Source organism: Lynx canadensis, chromosome A3 (assembly GCF_007474595.2).
Source record: "Lynx canadensis isolate LIC74 chromosome A3, mLynCan4.pri.v2, whole genome shotgun sequence".
NCBI lineage: Eukaryota > Metazoa > Chordata > Mammalia > Carnivora > Felidae > Lynx > Lynx canadensis.
In genome coordinates this window covers 29792772-29813286 of record NC_044305.1, presented here as the reverse complement: position 1 = coordinate 29813286, position 20515 = coordinate 29792772, and the positions used below count along the sequence as shown (strand labels likewise).

The 20515-nt window shown below is 43.0% G+C and overlaps 1 protein-coding gene across 5 annotated transcripts in view; it reads right to left on the bottom strand.

Annotated features, from left to right (window-relative positions):
- The window catches only part of ATRN (attractin), a 160731-nt gene that overhangs the window by 63768 nt on the left and 76448 nt on the right, over positions 1-20515 (bottom strand). For all 5 annotated transcript variants that reach the window (XM_030309976.1, XM_030309977.1, XM_030309978.1 and 2 more), the window contains exons 12-19: positions 18417-18637; positions 16095-16216; positions 15155-15293; positions 13108-13298; positions 10455-10674; positions 9024-9209; positions 8285-8518; positions 1435-1572 (exon numbers count right to left, since the gene is read on the bottom strand). In XM_030309976.1, coding sequence (XP_030165836.1) covers positions 1435-1572; positions 8285-8518; positions 9024-9209; positions 10455-10674; positions 13108-13298; positions 15155-15293; positions 16095-16216; positions 18417-18637 — 1451 coding nt within the window. The remainder of the gene's footprint in view (positions 1-1434; positions 1573-8284; positions 8519-9023; positions 9210-10454; positions 10675-13107; positions 13299-15154; positions 15294-16094; positions 16217-18416; positions 18638-20515) is intronic.

Genomic DNA, 20515 nt, shown 5'->3' with positions numbered 1-20515 from the left:
CATTTTTCTAAATGGCAGCTGCAGAAATGGGGATGATGGCACCTGGAGGCACAAGCAGGCCCAGCAGTCAGTCCCATGTCCTGGATGTGGTTCCCCGCATGGCCACAAGCCACAGTGAGCTTTCAGGCAGAATGCATGGTCTTGAAGAGGATAAAGGTGCCCGAGGTCCGGTGACCGAGGGGGCCTCAGGCACAGCGTCTTGTGTACATTCCCCAGTAATGCCAGGTACCCTGACTGCTATTGAACGGATGAAGCCCAGTCATAATGAGAAGGAAAAATATGTTTACTAAATACCTTTTAATCTGAGCAAGAATTTTTTACTTAAGAGTGGTGGGAAAGGGCAGTAGGAGGGTACTAATAACTGCCCACATCTACTGAACGCCCTGTTCTGACCACTTTCACCTCAACCCCACCCTATTCTCCCCATTTTACAGATGAGGAGACTGACCCCTGAGAGGTGAAGGGATGTACGGCTAAAATGCCAGCTCTCTCCTGGTTGCTCTGGGATCAGATTCTCAAGGGCCGTGCTAAGGAGTTTGGAGGTGAGATTTGGGAAGTGAGCAAAGATTTTCCTTTCTTATTTACTTTCCTGCTCAGAACCTGAAGGGTCTTCCCAATGGAAACAAGAACAAGCCAAAAAGCAGTTCATCATTTTAAATCCTTAAAATATACTAGAAGTGCTGAGGAGTCCTGCATCTGGTTAAAACCCTGTGTGTGGTTTTTGGGACCTGACCACAGCCCATGACCCACGTTTACCTCGCTGGCCTCCTGCACTGGCCTGGGTGGCAGTCTCTGAAGGGAGCTGCCGGCAGGGTCTCAGCCCCCGCCCTGTCCCACCCCCAGTAGGCCACGCTCTCACATGTCTGCATTTCTAGCTCAGGCGCCTGCATTCCCTCATCTCTTTATCTGACGTCTGGGGCAGACCTTCTTGCCTCTGCTGAGCCTCCTCAGGGGGAAGAAGGGGGTAGCCCTGAAGACACTGCCCCCGAGTTCAGTAAGGTCCCTGGCACTTTCCCACTCCCCTCCCATGCTCAGGGTCCCTTACAGGCTTCTGCTGGAGCCTGCTGTTAGGGGCTCTCCCCGCCTCTGTGCTGATTCACCTGATGGTCATCCAGCATTCACTCCAGGGGGGTGGAAACGGAGAGAGGGGACTCAGAGCTTTCCCGGGTTCAGGTTTAAGCCTTTTGCTTTACCCTCACAGTGAATGATTAAAGGCTTAACTCTTCCATTTTTGGCTCGTTGCTTTAACCAGCTACTCAGACACTTGGCAGCCTTGCTCACTCCCTCCCACGTTCAGCTGAGCTCCTGACAAGTATGACAAAGAAATGCAGTATCCAAAACCAAGTGGCTTTTTTCCTCCTAGATATTCAAGTCAAACAGAAGCACTGTGTTCTGCCTGCTTTGCAGTCAGTAACCCCGAGGGACGTGACTCACGCTGACATCTTCCTCCATTTGTGGGATCCCCGTAGAAGCCAGATATGCAGGTCTCGCAGTGCTTGCCTGTGGTCAGGTTCTCACACTTCTCACAGATGCTCTGATTAATGCATTTGCTGTGCCCATTGCACTGGCAAGCTGAAAGAAAAAGTATCTGAAGGGGCCTGTCCCATGGTAGAATAGGGTGGAGTCAGTTCCACAAGATTTACTTGCAACTGTCTTTTATTACCTTATTACCTCTAAATGCAAAATCATTCAAACTGGCCCACTAAAAACTAGTTTGAGAAATGAGATCAAAACATCCATATACGGCTAGTGCAGGAAATCAGAACTATACCACAGCAAGGTGAAAGTCTACAGCCATTAAAAAAATAATTTGCTCTTGTTTGTAAAATAATGTATGTTCACGAGAGTAAGTTTGAAGAACGTAAGGAAGGGAGGAAAATCATATTCAACTGCACAACCCAGAGATCACTGTGCACATTTGGAATTTTAGTTTCAGTATTTTTTCTATACAGTTTAACACAGTTTGTGCTCATATTAACACTCAATTTTGATTTTTTTAAATTTATAGCATGGTTGGGGCGCCTGGGTGGCGCAGTCGGTTAAGCGTCCGACTTCAGCCAGGTCACGATCTCGCGGTCCGTGAGTTCGAGCCCCGCGTCGGGCTCTGTGCTGACGGCTCAGAGCCTGGAGCCTGTTTCCGATTCTGTGTCTCCCTCTCTCTCTGCCCCTCCCCCGTTCATGCTCTGTCTCTCTCTGTCCCAAAAATAAAATAAAAAAAAAAAAAAAGCTAAAAAAAAAAAAAAATTTATAGCATGGTTACTTTACCATGTTATTTCATCTATCATAAACCATAAAAAATTTCTTAATGCTTATTTATTTATTTGTGTGAGAGAGACAGAGAGAGAGCTTGCAAGCAGGGGAGGGGCAGAGAGAGAGAGACACACACACAGAATCCGAAGCAGGTTCCAGGCTCTGAGCTGTCAGCACAGAGCCTGACGCGGGGCTCGAACCCATGAACTGTGAGATGGACGCTTAACCGACTGTGCCCCCAGGCACCCCTACCAAACTTTAAATGGCAGAATGATTTCTATGAATCACAAGTTATTTAACCATTCCCTTACATCCTGATATTTAGTTTGCTTTCAATTTTTCTCTTTTAGAAAAATAACCACTTTATATATAAAAACATTTCCACAAGTGGAGTTAGTAAGATTCTTGATGCACACAGGACTTTACAACTAGAAAGGCATATAAAACCTGGGCCTCTCAGGACTGCTGTTCATTGCAGATTCCAGTGGGGCCATCCACAGAGTGCCTAACCTATACCACTACAGATGGAAGACCTCATTCTGCAAGTCTGTCTTTTCCAGCTCTACTGAAATACTACTGTGTAAGGAGTACAATGCATTGATTTGACACACTTATATATCACTAAATGATTACTACCGTAATGTTAGCCTTGCCTCATATCACATAATTACTATTGCTTTTTTGTGGTGAAGACATCTAAGGTTTACTTTTTAGCAACCTTTGCAGATCTCTCTTGGTTGACCAACGTGATACAGGTTTTTACCGTCTCGGCAACCTTCCACACTCTTGCATCAGTTCTGTTTACCCACCTCTTTTCTAATCCCTGCAGGTATTTGACTTGTCCTATACAGACTGCAGCTGAAAAACTTAAAAATGACTCTATCAGTTAGGAATGCACCAAGAATACTTGGTGTGGGATATACATGTTGTTCCTGTTAAGGTGAACAACTGTATAGATGTCAAAAGGGCAAAGACAACACACACACAAAATGTAATACCTAAAACCATTTACCAATAAAAATCTGTGTTCTACTTCAAGATAAAAAGACTGAACAAATGTTTCTCTCTCTCTCTCTCTCTCTCTCTCTCTCTCCCCCCCCCTTCAAAATCCCACTGAAAGTACAGAAAAAAATGTAAAAACAAGCATAAATCAATCAGAGTATGGGATAAGAAGAAAAAGTGCTATCAGAAGTGTATTGAGAGATACTTCTGAAATACTGAACAATTTCTAGAAATTATAAAACAGAGTGTCAAGTATCTAATAGAAAAAGGGGAGTTGAGACATTCTGTCTCCTAATGTAGAAGGCGGGGACAGGGAAAGTGACTAGATGCACTTGACCAACTGACACTTGAAAAATCCAACTGAGGCTGGGAGACAGAGCAGGCTTCGGGAGAGTGGCAAACAGCAGGAAGTACCTCGTGACCAGCTCTGTGTCTGTTCAACCTCACACAACATACAAAAATAAACCCAAAATGGATTGTGGACCTAAACAGAAGAGAAAAATCTATGAAACTTTAAAAAAGAAGACATAGGGGGTGCCTGGGTGGCTTAGTCGTGTCCAACTTCAGCTCAGGTCATGATCTCACTGTTCATGAGTTCGAGCCCCGCATCGGGCTCTGTGCCGACAGCTCAGAGCCTGGAGCCTGCTTCGGACTCTGTGTTTCCCTCTCTCTCTCTCACCCCTTCCCCCGCTCACACTCTGTCTCTGTTTCTTGAGAAAATAAACATTTAAAAATTTTATTAAACAAAAAAACAAAAAAAAAAAAAAAAAAAGAAAGAAAACATAGGAGGAGCACCTGAGTGGCTGAGTTGGTTGAGTCTGACTCTTGATTTCGGCTCAGGTCATGATCTCACAGTTGATGGGACTAAGCCATGCATCAGGCTGATTCTTGAGAATCAATTCTCCGCTTCAGATTCTCTCTCTCCCTCTCTCTCTGCGCCTCCCTGCCCCCAGTGCATCACTCACTTTCTCTCTCTCTCAAGATAAATAAACAAACATGAAAAAAAGAAAACAGGAGTAAATCTCTGTAATCTTGGGTTAGTTAGGCACTGATTTCTGACAGTACCAAAAGCACATGGGATAAAAGAAAACACTGATACACTGAACTCACAAAATTTAAAACTTGTATATTTCAAAAGATTCCACCAAAAAAGTAAAAAGAAACCCACAGAATGGAAGAAAATATTTGCAAATCATATAGTCAGTAAGGAACTTGTATCTAGAATTCACAAAGAATTTTACATGTCCATAAGAAAAAAACAAATAATGCAATTTAAAAATGGGCAAAGAGGGGCGCCTGGGTGGCGCAGTCGGTTAAGCGTCCGACTTCAGCCAGGTCACGATCTCGTGGTCCGTGAGTTCGAGCCCCGCGTCGGGCTCTGGGCTGATGGCTCAGAGCCTGGAGCCTGCTTCCGATTCTGTGTCTCCCTCTCTCTCTGCCCCTCCCCCGTTCATGCTCTGTCTCTCTCTGTCCCAAAAATAAATAAACGTTGAAAAAAAAATTAAAAAAAAAAATAAAAAAAAATAAAAAAAAAATAAAAATGGGCAAAGAATTTGAATAGACATTTCTCCAAAGAAGATGCAAATGGCCTGTAAGATGCTCAACTTCATCAGTCATGAGAGAAATGCAAATCAAAACCAGTGAGATACTGTTTCTCACATACTAGAATATCTGCAATCAAAAAACGGACACAGGCATTGATGAGCATGGGGAGAAATCTCAACCTTTTCAGACTTCTAATGAGAATGGAAAATGGTGCCACTACTTTGGAAAACCCTGTGCCTGTTATTCCTCATTCCCACTCCCAGCCCTAGTCAACAGTTAAGCTATTTTTTTCCTCCGTATATTTGCTCTTTTTTGGCCATCTCACATAAATGGTATCATAATAATAAACAGTCTTTGAATCTGACTGGTTTTATGGAGCATGCTTTTGAGGCTCATCCATGTCACAGAATATAGTACTCTGCTCCTTTTTGTTGCCTAATAGTATTCCATCATATGGATGTATCACATTTTGTTTATCCATTTGCCAGCTGACAGACACTGGGTTGTTTCCACTTTTGTCTATTATGAATAATGCTGCTATGAGCATTCACCGCAAGTTTTTGGGTAGACATATGTTTTTAATTCTCTTGGGTATATATTGGGCCATATGACAACTCTATGTTTAACTTTTTGAGGAACTGCCAAACAGTTTTCCAAAGTGGCCGCACCATTTTACATTCCTTCCAGCAATGTGTGAGGGTTCCAATTTCTTGAATGTTGTTGAGCATCTTTTCATGTGCTTATTGGCCATTTGTGTATCTTCTTTGGAGAAACGTCTATTTCAATCTTTTGCCCATTTCATAATTGGGCTGTTTTTTTTTTTTTTACTGTTGAGTTTTAAGAGTTCTTTATGTATTCTGGACTTTAGACTCTTACCAGATACTGTACATGATTTGCAAATATTCTCTCCCATTCTGTGGGTTGCCACTTCACCTCATATATTCCTGATATTAACAAAAATGCATAGATTTAAATATTTCATGAATTAAACTAGTAGATAAGAAACAGAATCCTTTGACCTCTTAGAGAGGAAAAAAGGAACACAGGAAATTTAATTGTTTGGTAGACCAAAAAAAAAAAAAAACTGGTTTCTTATTTTACATTTTCCTGCTCTTTTCCTTGTCTGAGAATGACTTCTTTATATCCTTTGCCCACTTTTTCTGTTGAGCTTACACATTTTTTTCTTCCTGGAGGACAGAGGTTTACATACTCTGGATGATAATCTTTATACTGCAGATATTTTCCCCCAGCCTGTTTCTTGCCTTTTACTGTTACTTAGGGTGGTCTTTCCCTTACAGAAGTCCTCATTGCCCTGTTGTCAGTGGCACCGTGTGTCAGACTCTTGGAGAAGTTCTTACCCACTAACCTCCTGGGGTCTTTGCACCTGCCTAACCTCTCCCAGCTGTTCTGGAGGCCCATCAGCACATTCTTGAGTATTTACTGACAGTCTGAATCAAAGGCCAATTTCTCAGGGTTGATTTCTCAGGACACCCTTCCCAACTCATGGTCTATTCCTTCTTGACCAACCACTGGAAGGAAGGGGGAGGAAGGGAACAGAGGGAGAGGGGGAGGGAGAGCAGGCAGGCAGGCTTAATTTTTCCTCTTGCCAGGGATAGGGACCCTTCCCTCCCCCTTCTCCCTTTTCTTAGAGCACTTCAAGGAAACCTGTTTTTACAAATCCTTTCTCTTCTCCTTTAACATGTATATGTATGTAAACCTTTTCAAAAACTTAAATAAACCTCTTATCAGCACAACAATCAGAGGAATTTTTTCTTAAGGGCCTGGGAGCCATCACTTTGAAATGTAAACATCAAGGAAGCCAGCACCCTACCTCCCTGTCACTTTGGGAATTTAGTCTGGGTGCATTAGTGCCAAACTGTAGCCAGCTGCTGGCTATAAAGATATAAGTAGCTTATATGCCTATTTAAAAAGGTGAGCTTTCTCAGGGCACCCGGGTGGCTCAGTCGGTCAAGCGTCCGACTTCGGCTCAGGTCATGACCTCACGGTTTGTGAGTTCGAGCCTCGCATCAGGCTCTGTGCTGACAGCTCAGAGCCTGGAGTCTGCTTCAGATTCTGTGTCTCCCTCTCTCTCTGACCCTCCCCCACTCACACTCTGTCTCTCTCTCTCTCTCTCTCTCTCTCTCGAATAAGTAAACGTTTAAAAAAAAAAAAAAGGTGAGATTTCTCGTGGTTTTTGCCATCTCATTACTGGATTGCCTCCAAGGTGTACCACTGGCGTACCAGTCTGGTTTAATGCTTATTCAAAATAAGACTATTTTCTTTTTTTTTCCTACATTTGTGAAAAGGAATTTCTGGGTTGGCAGGAAATTTATTTTTCATTTTTCCTCTAACAATTGCCACAATGTATTTTTCAGTAAAAAGCAAACTAGAACAACGGATATCATATTAATCCTATATAGCATAGTATTTTCTATTTTTTAAGTTTACGTATTTATTTTGAGAGAGAGAGATAGTGTGAGTTGGGGAGGAACAGAGAGAGAGAGAGGAGAGAGGGAGAGAATTCAAGTAGGCTCTGTGCTGGCAGTGCAGAACCTGATGAGGGGCTTGAACTCATGAAACTATGAGATCATGACCTGAGCTTGAGTCACAAGCTCAACTGACTGAGCCACACCCGCACCCCAGTATTTTCTATCTCTAAAATAGAAATTGGTATGTCTGAAGGTATCTATATTAAACCATTAAAAGTTTTTACCTCTATGAAGAACTGGACCTGAGAAGAGGAATTCCAGTTTTTATTTTATCTACATCTGCAGTATTTGTTTATAATGAACATACTGGGGCGCCTGGGTGGCGCAGTCGGTTAAGCGTCCGACTTCAGCCAGGTCACGATCTCGCGGTCCGTGAGTTCGAGCCCCGCGTCAGGTTCTGGGCTGATGGCTCAGAGCCTGGAGCCTGTTTCCGATTCTGTGTCTCCCTCTCTCTCTGCCCCTCCCCCGTTCATGCTCTGTCTCTCTCTGTCCCAAAAATAAATAAACACTGAAAAAAAAAATTTATAATGAACATACTTCATTACTTCTGTAGTGAAAGCAAAACACCTCACTTGAACTTCTGTGTTTTCATTGACATTGAAAATATTTTTCAGGGGCACCTGGGTGGCTCGGTCAGTTGTGTCTGACTCTTGATTTCATCTCTGAGAGTCATGATCTCACGACCGTGGGATTGAGTCCCTCGTCAGGCTCTGCGCTGGTGGTGTGGAGCCTGCTTGGGATTCTCTCTTCCTTTCTCTCTGACTCTCCCCAGCCTATGCTCACTTGTTCACTCTCTCAAAATAAATTAAAATAAACTTAAAAAAAAATCCCAAAACAAAATTAGTTAAAAAAAAATATTTTTCATGCAAAACTATTTCTCCTAAAATGATGTTATTTTTTTCCTAAAGGAAATTCATATAAATAACATAGCTTTCAAAGTTTTATTCTTTATAAATAGGCAGCGAAACACTCGATTTTGGGCACTCAAGACAAATTACCTGGACAATGAATGAAAGACCAGTTGTATCTGCTGTCCTCCAGGCACATGCTGGAATTGAGAAGGGGCTGCGGGTAGGAATTTCCCACAGGGGCCTGAGAAGGCATCTTCACTGGTCCTTTATAGGAGCCTTCTATGCATTTCCCTTTGCCAGTATTGCTGGGGTCAGTACACCAGCCGCAGCCTGGCTGCTCCAAGCAATGGCTACAGGTACAGTAGCCTGAACAATTTTCAGCTGTAAGAGGGCACAAGTTACAATTCACTAGCACAATTCACTAGGTTGCTTTGAATTCATTGTATTTAAATTACCTTTTTTAAAAACAATTACCTTTTTTTTTTAAAACAAACTATTCAACTTCTGTCAGTTAAGACTCCTATTCTAAAGTGACTGTTTAAATGACACAATAAATTTAAAGAGCCCAATAAATATCTTGCCCAACACAGAATAGGGACTCCCCCCCTCCTCTCTCAATCCCAGGATGTTGAGGGAGAAAGGGACCTTACTGGTCATCTACCAGAGACCATTTATTTCATCAATCAGGAGAGTAAGGTGTGGAGACGTTGCACGGATGAAGCAGTAGGATACTGAAGCTGGGCAAGCTGCTTCTGTGCTCTGTGGTCTATCCCACAGGGCTTGGTTCTGCATGAAGGTTCTCCTCCGGCAGTCTCAGCCTTGTCCCTAAAATGCTCAGGGGCCAACGGCGCGGCCCCACAGCAGGAGCGGCACCCTTTTCACTTACGGGGGCAGCTGCTCATGGTGTACCACTCCATACACTGGCCAAAAGGGAAGGAGGCCACGTAGGCGTTGGAGTCCACGCACTGCTTCATGTTGCTGCACCACATACACTCTGAGCTGCCACTGGTGCACTCTCCACACGCCGTCCGCAAGGCACACGGCGTCCGGCACTGCTTGGCACTGTGGTTCGCTGGGAAGCAAACCCAAGAGAGACACTTAGAGCTCCCACCACGTTGGCTGAGATCAAAAAGGCCTGTCAGGGTGGGTTGTGACCCATTAGCGTGTCACGACATCAATGCAGTGGGCTAACATTAAATGTAGGGGGAAACAGAAAACACAGAGTCACCATGTACTGGTTAGTCAAGTATACACATACGCTTGGGGGATAAAAAACTTTCTTTTCAAAGAGCCTTAAGGACAGACATGAGGGAACAAGCTAATCTTTCTATAAGAGCAGTGGTTCTAAAGCTCCTTACAAAATATGGGACCCAGGATATTGAAACCCACCTCAACATGAAAACTTGTATCTTTGTGTATTTGGGGGGTAGAAGGAGCACAGCATTCATTAAATGCACCAAAGCATTCAGGACCCAAAAAGGCTGAGAAGCTCCCCTACAGGAAGTTTAGCAACCGTATTTTAAGGGGATTCCTCCAGGGCTATTCGTTCTCTTCTACACCTGTGTACTCTTCAGACAACTTACAGTACCTTGCTAAAATGAGACACTATGTGAATGGAGTCCAGCCTCCCAAAAAGCTCCCACAAAATTCCATCTGCTGTGTGCGTCCCTGCGTCCCTCTGCAGGAATACGACGCTTGCGCATGCTGCAGAGGCTGCCCCTAGGCCTGCCTTTGGGAAGCTTGACTGTAGCCCAGAGGAGAGACCCCAAGCTCATGGGGAGCCTGAATGCAGCCCAGAGGAGAGATCTGAACCTGAGAAGCTACTCAGGGTGTGCTCCTCAGTACTCTCTCACAGCTCTAGCGTGGTTCAGGTTTGCTTCTGCTGTCACGTAACCGCTCTCCTCATTTTTCTGTCTAGTGTCCCTGCAGTGACCTGCTTGCTCTTCTGATCTTTTCTTTGCATTCTTGTTCTCTCTTCCACAGCATTTCTTTGCCAGCACCAAGACATCTGCCTGTCGAAGCAAATTCTCAACACTTTTTGTGGTCAACACACCAATCAATCTCACTGTAAATGAGAATATTAGGCTCTTTTGAATAGAATTAGTGATTTTTGTTTATGATTATGGCTCATACTACACAGAGCCAAAGACTATTTCCTTCTGCGTTTAAATTCTGGGTGACACTCTACTTCATATGCTTGAAACCAATACTCCATCTGTTGCTCATGACTATCTCACACATCTCAATATTTAACTATGCCTCCTACAGTTTCTCTTTCAGTGAGCTTCCAATGACAATCATTCACCCATATACTTACCAGGCCTTTCGCAGACACTACCATTGAGTGGGTTGATGCAGGTTGCAGCCTTCAAGCCCCGAGTACTGGGTTCTGACAAGATTCCACAGAATCCAGCATCACTGGGCTCAGACGGCATCCACTGTAGCAAACTATTTGTGAATGGGGACATATCTTCCCAGCACCAGTAGGACACATTGATCTTCCGAAGGCCAACCCATGGGGTTAAGGTGAGCTTGGACTGCAGGCAAAAGAGACACAGCTACGTATAAGCAATGTCTTGAACAAAACAGGCTTCTTGATAAAAACCACTAAATTACATATACCCACAGATAAAAGAAAACCTCCCTATCCTGACTGAGCCATGGCAGAGTAGGACAGATTTTCATTTTTAATGTTATATATCATCCCTGGCACTTCAATATGACCATTTCACAAAGGACAGAAATATAAGTCAGAGAAGATATAAAAATTTTCATAGAGATTAACAGCAAAGAGGTAATAATAAGTCCCTAAAGTACTATACCCTATGGCAAATGTTACACAGAGATGGCCATCCCCCAACCTCGGTTTAAATGATTACTTACGCATAAAAGCATCTTACCAATATTTATGAAATACTGGTTATATGCTTATCCTTGGATCATCAACTAAGCTTGTGTTGGGGCTTTGGCCAGTTCAGATGATTGAAGATTTGTACTTTCAAGCTGGGGAGTACTGACTGGCACTGAATTTTCTAGGGAATAAGAGGACCTCTGGGAGTCTCTGCCATCTTCTGCTCTATTAAAGTTTTCTTCTTGTTACAATTTAAAACAATTTTTAAGTCGAAGTATACGCTTTAGTCCAGAAATGAAAGATATTCCTAATATTGGCAGTTACAAACAGAATGTACAATGTATTTCCATTTTTGAGAGGAAAAAAATATACGTGCCTGTTAAAGATGTCAAAGAAATAAACATACCCAGAAGCTATTTTTAGTTGTAATAAATGATATTTATTTTGATTTTAATGCTAGCATCTTCTAAATTTCCTTTGCAATATGCATTTTTTAAGGAAAGAAAGCTAATTAAAATTAATACATTTTAAAAGTCCTTCAATTTCTTCCTCTTTGGCTTCAGGATAGAATTCATAGCAATCAGCATTATACACAAGGCCTCTCTGGATTTGATACCTCGTGAGGCCCGGCCACAGGACCTCCCTTCCCCCTAGCCCGCAGCCAGCCATGCAAACATACCTGCAGCTCACCCCTCGATCTCCACATCTTGCATGTGGCGATACAATATAAAGATGGTGTTTCCCTCTCCACCTTCCCAACTCTCTCATCTTCAGAGATTACCTCTCTGGCTGTCTATCAGCCAGCCTCTGCCCTACAGGCTAGGTCCAGCGCTCGCTCTCGTTCTTCCGTGCAAGCCTGGGATTTAGGTTTAGACTCACACCTATGGAAGCACATTTCACTACAGTTGTCTTTTCACCTGTCAGTCTCACCACAAGACTGTGAATTCCTGTTGTACAAATGTGTTCCCAGCAGACCTGGGAGCTATGCAGAACCTTCTGGAGCCAGAAAACTGGAGGAAGAGGGAAAAGGTACCAGAAGATATATCTGTGGTCAGCTGGCAGAGCAGGACCCTTCTAGCCAGGTGTTCTTTCAAGGACATTGACCTGGGGGTCACTGGTAATGTGGAAAGCTGTAAGCCATGAATTCTCTGAGGGAGTGACTACAGGTAAGACCAGCCAACAGCCAGGACAGAACAGAGGAAGAGGCCCATTTCTGGGGCTGAGGAAAAGAGAAACAAATCTCTGATGGAGATTATGCAATGCGAAAAACCCTTCAAAATATCATAAAACATAAAATGTGGCCATAGTGTTCCCTGAGATAACCACATTTATAATGTATTGCCAGTGTCTGAATTGTCCATGCCATACCAAAGCTGCACTGGAAAAAAGACCAATGGAGAAAAGTAAAATACTATAGGGCCCCTCCCACCAGTCACACAGCAGGTGGTATACAGAGGCCAATGTAACCAGAACCCAGACCACACTTTCCATGTTTTTCCCTGAAGGGGGCTGCACCCAACAAAGTGCTGCTCATCCCTCTCTAGACAAAATGTGTTTGTAGAATATCAACTACAGGCCACCTGAGGGCACTGGGAGGACAGGAAGAGAACTTGGGGCTTTCTGGGCTCAGAAACGTTTGATAAGAAGGTGCCCTCTCCTTTGGAGCTGGTCAGACCTAAGGAAGACCCAACAGTTCTTAGGGTGATTACCATTAAATATTACACACTGTAACAATACCTGAAACCTGACAGACTCCAGTGGCTTCCTTCAACCTAGCTAATCGGTAGTGACATCCTCTTTCCCTCTCCCCCAGCAGAACCCAGAAGCCAGGATGAAAGCATCAGCTGATGTCACAAGGATATGTGACACACGGCGCTACTCAATATACGTGTAATTATCCCTTTGTCTTACAATCTAATAGATATGACTTACAAAGTGTGAACAATTTTAAGGTAAGAAGAAAGCATTAAAGGAAGAGCATCTGATCATGCCAATCCAGTCTCTCAGTATACTCACACACTAGCACTCCGCGTGCCAGGCACATCACAGGGAAGCTGTGTTCGTGCTCTCAGTGGAAGGGTGGGTGGTAGAAATTTAAGTTCTGAGGATGTTAACTCACCATGCTCTGTGATGACTGCATTATTCGCAGCTGCTTAAGGACAAATTCTACCTTCTTCTGGGTTGTAAGAGAAGCCAAAAAGGCATTGTGGTTCCTACAGGACAATTTAGCATTGTCATAATTCTCCTTGGCAGTGGTAATTTTCAAACACGAGTTTCCGACCAAATGCCAGCCAATGCCACAGATATTTTCTTTTGTAAAGCGGGGGAGAAAGAAAAAAAAGAGTTTTAGAAACCACACAAAACCACTACATTACCAGTTTGAATCACCAGAAACCTAGAAGGTTTTTGCAATTTGAATTCCACAGTACTTCACTAGGATATGGTGACGGCATCCAACCCATCACTAAGGACCAATACAGAATAGAAGAAAGTTAGACTTCACCAGTCCTATTTCCTGGATCTCAAGAGGCATACTCTAAGGTCAACTCTCTATATCTTGGAAGAAAAAATCTTAGGTGCCAGCGCTCAATTTCTAAACTCCTTTTTGACGAATAATTAGAAACAAGACTAAAATCCTAAGTGAAGAGCAGAAAAATAAATATGCACAATGGAAGGATGGGGAAGAAAACTGTGGAGTGTGGAAATGAGTTGGTGAGTGAGTAAGACTACAGTCTTCAAAAGCTGCACTATTTTCACATCAAGTGGAAAGGGCACAAATCAAGGGCACAAAACGTCCCCAAAGTGAGGTGGAAAGATCCTTTTCAGGAAAAACAAAACAAAACAACAAACCCAAAGTGATACAGCTGCAGCACATGAGGCAAGACGGGAATCTACTTCTGCAGTCACCCTGAACCCACCCACTTCAGCTCTGTGCCCAGCCCCACAGAAGCTCTGCACGCTTCCTAAAAGGGCACAGCAAAGCAACTTTGCCAGAAGTAAGTTCCCTGAAGAATGCCACCAACAATGCCCGTTACCAGTCAGTGAGGTAAGTGGAAGGTGCCATGGGAAAGGGTTCATTGAAGAGCAGATAAAGACTTGTTCTTGCAGGGTGCCTGGGTGGCTCAGTCGGTTAAGTGCCTGACTTCAACTCAGGTCATGATCTTGTAGTCTGTGAGTTCGAGCCCCACATCAAGCTCTGTGCTGATAGCTCAGAGCCTGGAGCCTGCTTCGGATTCTGTGTCTCCCCACCCCTCTCTGCACCCCTCAACCCCACTTACACTCTGTCTCTCTCTCTCTCAAAAGTAATAAACGTTAAAAAAATTAAAAAAAAAAAGACTTGTTCTTCCAAGTGTGGCATCAGTGTCACTACTCGTTAAAATCTAGATTCTAGAGCCCCACCCCCGATGTGTATGAGAATCTGATTTCTGACAAAATCCCCTGCAGTGCACTGAAGTTTGAGATGCCATGAGATAAAGAACGAGAAGCTCACACTCATGCAAGATGAATCAAGTACTTCCAAAGGACATTCAAAAGGGGCCAGGCAGACCCTGTTGCCCTGGGCATGCTTCAGCTGCTGCACAGAACCACAGATGTACCCCTTTTGGGAAATCGTGGTTGAGCAAATGTATCATAGAACTTCTGTCGTGGCTGGCCAGCCTGAGGCCCTCAACTCTTCATTCCAAACCTTAGAGGCCATAAATTGAGATATTCAGGACTGGAGATCACCCTAGGAGGTGCTGCTGATAAAGGCATCTCTCTTCCTTCTTGTCAGAAGGTGCTGACAATCTAATCCCAGTGTTCAGGAAGAACTATTCATAAAGTGCCCCTCAGACTGACTGGCTGCCAAAATTGCTGCATTCTACTGCCAGGTGACCACAACAGAGGCGAGCAGAGACAATGCAGCAGGCTCGAAGATATGGAACCAAACTGTCATTCCATTCCCCAGAGCAGCAGATGATGCTTTACTTTATCTCAAAGCACAGTACGAGCAAATGCTTAAGAACTGTATTTTCATTAAAAAAAATAACCACAATTATGGTACGGTGGATGAATGGTTAAAATGAGTTTGTTTCCTGTGCTGGGTTCAATCTGGGCTGCACAGTATGGGGGGCGTGTGTGTGACGTCTCTGGACCCATGCACATCAAGATGCCCCTACAAGGCCTACCAGGCAGGGCGATGCACTCCTGATTCCGGGGCTCCCACTGGCAGTTCTGGTCCAGGGCACAGCTCCTACAGCTGGTCTTCTTGTTACAGTAGTACATGGGGTTATCCTTGGGGCAATTCTCATATCTGGAAATGGAGATCTAGAACACAGTGGACAAAAGCTTTTCTCTTAATCCCCGGTCAGAACTCATGGTGAGGACAAACAGGATGTTAAAATCAACAAAATTTTAACTGAGGAAGCAAACTGCAAATAAACACACAAATAAGATGCAGATGAATCAGGCCTGCAATGGAAACAGGGTGCTGAAATCTTCCGCACAAGGACATGCCTTGACCCAGCAAGGAGGCAAGGTGCTCTATTTTAAACACCAATCTTCTACCTGCTCATTTGTGAAATGGCGGCGTTCAACCCACTGCTTTTCAAAAGCCTCCCAAACAATTTAAAACTTTCATATTTTATGAACTGCTTTGTGGAATAAACTGTCAAAAACTATAGAAGCTGAGTCATTCTATTATTTTTTGCCCTAGAACCTAAAAAAGGAGATTCTGCAAAGTCGCCTGACTCACCTTCAGTCTCAAGTTCTAAAACTTGCTCCCAAAAGCTTGCACAGGTAGAGTGAGCTCACTCACACCAAACATCTAGCACTTAGCTACAGTCATGCCTCTAAGGAGTAGGGAGTACACAGAAGAATAGTCCTGCTCTCTTCTAAAACACTACACATCAACCCCTGTGGCCAACAGGACCTTTGAAATTATGATGCACATAGCAGCCCTTCCTAAAAGAAAACCTAAGCAATATAATAAAATCCAAATCCACACCAAAGGTTTTAAAAATAAGTCTGGGCCAGTATTTGTACCATACACACTACAGTCTTACACCTGACCCCCCCCCCCCCGGGGACCCTTTCATCCTCTGAAATCCTTGAGAAACGGCCCCTGACCTGGCCTTCCGTGCAGCTGTGGTTCACAGGGACACAATGGTCATTGCACCAGTGGCAGTCATTGGTGTTGGCTGTGCAGCTGTAACAATCAGTGTGCTGGTCGCATCTGTCATGGTCAAGAGCTACGAAAAGAAGAAAAATTCATCAACTGTGACAGCTCCTCCTCAGAAAAATCTGAGACTAAGGTTTTTAAAAAATGTTAACAAGGGATGGGAAGTAAAATAAGTAAAACGGGCAGGAAAATATACTGGTGTGCTCAGGTTAAAAGAATATTTAGAAATAAGTAAGAAGTTTAAAGAAACACTCTTTTGTAAGCCCCCTACTCCCATAGAAAGTACACAGAGGGGGAAAAACAAAGATATATTCATTTCATTCAACGATAATGAGATATAATGGAAGCAGGTCAGGTTCTCTGAATACTTTTTTCCCCGAGAAAAAAAGCAGCTAGCAATAGAATGAACACCAAGAGCTGTCGAGGACCCAAACAAAGTAACGTCACAGACCAAACCACTCCTCCTAGCTGTAAATGCAAGGCTAATCTGGGCACAGGAAGCAGGCAGCACCACCGAAGCCCAAAGGAGGCACCAGGCTGAGATACATTCTGTACGCATGTATGTAAATCTAAGAGTGTTAAGTTTGAGATCTTCTGGGCTACTACAGACCTGCTGCATCTCCTGTGGACCCCTGACAGGCCAAGGTCAGCAACAAAAGAGAGTCCATACAACCATGCTGCTTCATCTGTTGATCCACTTGTGAACATGGCACATGATGGAACCCATGGACAAGACAAGGCAGGGCCCACCCCCACGAAGCACGCTCCTTGGGTTGCTGATGTCCTCCTCTGGTCGTCGCCCCACGGACTGGGCCCACACAGAAAGAAGAGTGACCAGGGATATGACATCTGAGATAAGTTCACAGCAAAGGGATTCATACTGAACCATCTAAGGTAATTAAATATTATTTTCTATAATCATGTACATTTAATTTGAACTTTTAAAACCTGGATTTAAAAAAAAAAACCAATTTCACAGATTTTATCCCTTTGAACCCTACCAGGTTCTGGTCCTCTCTGTTCTTCAGCGCTCACTGGGAAGTTGCCTGGGTGTCCTTTTTGAGGATTTATACTCATCTTAATTTGAAGCATTCCAGGACAGTAAAAGCTGACTCTATCCACCATAACCCTCATGGTAACATGCTATACCAACTCTAACAGTTAAGAAATTCAGTCAACATTCTTTAAATTAACTGAAGTGAACAAATACTTTGCAGAGACATTTTTCTTACTTTTAAAGGTAGGATATTACCTCACTTTATTACAGATATTATCTCACTGTATTACACTGTGCTGTAAGCCAGAGCAAAACCATAAGAAGCTAAGTAGACAAGATGAAGAAGCCTGGAAAACATGAGGGGTGGTTCTAAAAGCTAGGACCACTGGTCATCCTCAGCAACTCTCTTGCCTTGCTATCAATGCTGTGCCCAACTAGAGACGCTACAAAAGAGTACTCTGCAAAGAGAACAACTTTGCCTCTATCCACTAGAACAATCTACTCCAACATAGCTTTTCTGGGTTGCCCCTCTTAATCTCATCCTTAACATCAGAACTGCATAATCCAATATGGTAGCCACTAGCCTCATGTAATTTTTTTTTTAATTTTTTAAATGTTTATTTATTTCTGAGACAGAGAGAGACAGAGCATGAGTGGGGGAGGGGCAGAGAGAGAGGGAGACACAGAATGGGAAGCAGGCTCCAGGCTCTGAGCTGTCAGCACAGAGCCCGACACGGGGCTTGAACTCACAAACCGCAAGTTCGTGACCTGGGCCAAAGTCGGACGCTTAACTGACTGAGCCACCCAGGCGCCCCTCTAATTTTTTAATTTAAAGTTAATTAAAGTTTAAAATTCAGTTCTTTGGTCTCATCAGTCTCATTTCAAGTGTCTCATATAGCCAAATGTGACTAGTAGCTCCCATACTGAGACAATGCACATGTAATATACTTTCATCATCACAAAAAGGTTCTCCTGGATTGCACTGCCTGAGACCAACTGCTAGGTTCAGGAGCTGGTATACAAAAATCTATGCAATGCTAAGGTTTTGTCTCCATCACTCATGGCTTTTAGGAGCCATGTGGCATGATCCCATCTATCGTAAAAATGTTTAGAAACCAATTTTTAATCACCCATAAGCCTTTGCTCCAGTTATTACCAAATAATTCTGGATAATAAAATGAAGATAAAAAATGAATATATCTAAGTGCTTCCACGATTCAGACAAAATGAGATTTCAAATTAATTAAATTTTAAGAAAAGGATAAAAACATACTTCCTTTGGAAAAACATTCTGATTTTAACTTTTCTTCTTGTGCTTCAGTTGCCAACTCCCAGGAGATGCACTGAGATGACCCTGTGTCCCACACACACCGGATGCCGGGCCCTGCCGCTAGACAAGCAGCTTCACTCCGGTGTGCTTCACACTGTTCCGAGGTGAATACCAGGATGTCACTGAGGAGGAGACTATTGAAACCACCAAATACATACATGGTGCTACAAGGAGGAAAAAAAAAAAAAAGGAGAGGCGTAGTTTACTGAAAGCTTCTACAAACAAATGCATGAAATGCTTCTTACAATCCTTAGACAAAATGTCCCCAAATGCCCATCAATTCGGGATGTGATGTGAATAAACAATGGTATATCCACACAATGAAACAGCAGTCGGTAGATGTAAAAAGGAATGAGCACGATTTCTACATACTGCTATGGAGTGATCTTCAGGATATATTGCTATGTGAAAAAAAAGGAAATGCAGAGAAAAGTATATATTGTATGTTACCATTTATCTAGTGAGGGGAGGGGAAAAAGGAAATCAAACACACACAGACACACACACACACACCCACACACACCCACACACCGCTTTTCATTTTAAAAACAAGAACAACAAAGCTTTTCTTTGAAAAAAATTTTTAATGTTTATTTTTGAGAGACAGACAGAGAGAAGTGCAAGTAGGGGAGGGGCAGAGAGAGAGGGAGACAGGATCTGAAGTGGGCTCTGGGCTGACAGCAGAGAGCCTGATGTGGGGCTTGAACTCATGAACCATGAAACCATGACCTGAGTCAAAGTGGGACACTTAACCCACAGAGCCAGCCAGGCAGTCCAACAAAGCGTCTCTGACTTATCTTCTTAAAAGGGTAGGACCAACCTAGAGCAATGAATATCACTGGTATTTAGATTGTGGTATCTAAAAACCATTCTCTCCCCTACCACTTAAAAAACAAAAACAAAACACAAAACCCTAGGACTCTTTAGAGGCAACCCCTAGTAAGTCAGGTTTAAAAATAAAAACAAGGGGAAAAAAAAAAAAAAACTGGGCAGAAAAATCAGCAGTGGTGCACTGGGGGAGACAGACTACTGAATCAGTCTAGACAAGACACTAAACAAACAGCAACAACCCACAGTGGTGAAGGTGGGGGAATCAGAATCCACATCTGATATTACCTAAAATGTTTCCGTTTCAATAAAATGTTACAATATACGCAAAGAAACAAGAGTGTGAACCAAATAGAGGAAGCAAAACAGTCCATCAAAATGGTCTCTGGGATGGCCCACATGTTGGACTCAAGAGACAAAGGCTTCAAATCAGCTATTACAAATATATTCAAAGAAAACTGTCTGAAGAATTAAGTCAAAACAGGATATGAGCGACTCAACAGGTCAAGAATACCCATAAAGAGATACAAATTATAAGGAACAATTAAAAGGAAGTTCTGGAGTTGAAAAGTACAGTAAGTGAAATGAAAAATTCACTAGAGGGACTCAGCTGACTTGACCTGGCAGAGGAAAGAAACAGTGAATTTAAACATACATCAATAGTACCATAAGGGACTCTTAAATACAGAGAACAAACTGAGGGTTGCTGGAGGGGAGGTGGATGGGGGGATGGGCTAAATGGGTGATGGCCATTAAGGAGGGCACTTGTTGGGATGAGCACTGAGTGTTATATGTAAGTGATGAATCACTAAATTCTATTCCTGAAATCCTTATTATACTATATGTTAACTAATTTGGATTTAAATAAAATCCTAAAAATTAAAAAAAGATATATCAATAACGATTATATAATCTGAAGAAAAAAATTTTTTTAAATCAAAGAAAATGAAAAGAGCATCAGAGACTTGTGGGAAACTATCAAGCATCATACATAAGCATAATGGGAGTCCCAGAAAGAAAAGAGAGACAACAGAAAACACATTTAAAAAAATAATGGTTGAAAACTCCCCAGATTTGATGAAAATTATTAATCTATACATCCATAAAATTCAACAAACTCCAAGTAGGATAATCGCAAAAAGATCCATACTTACACACATTATAATTAAAAACTGCTGAGGGAAGGTGGGCAGGGAATGGGCTAAATTGGTGAT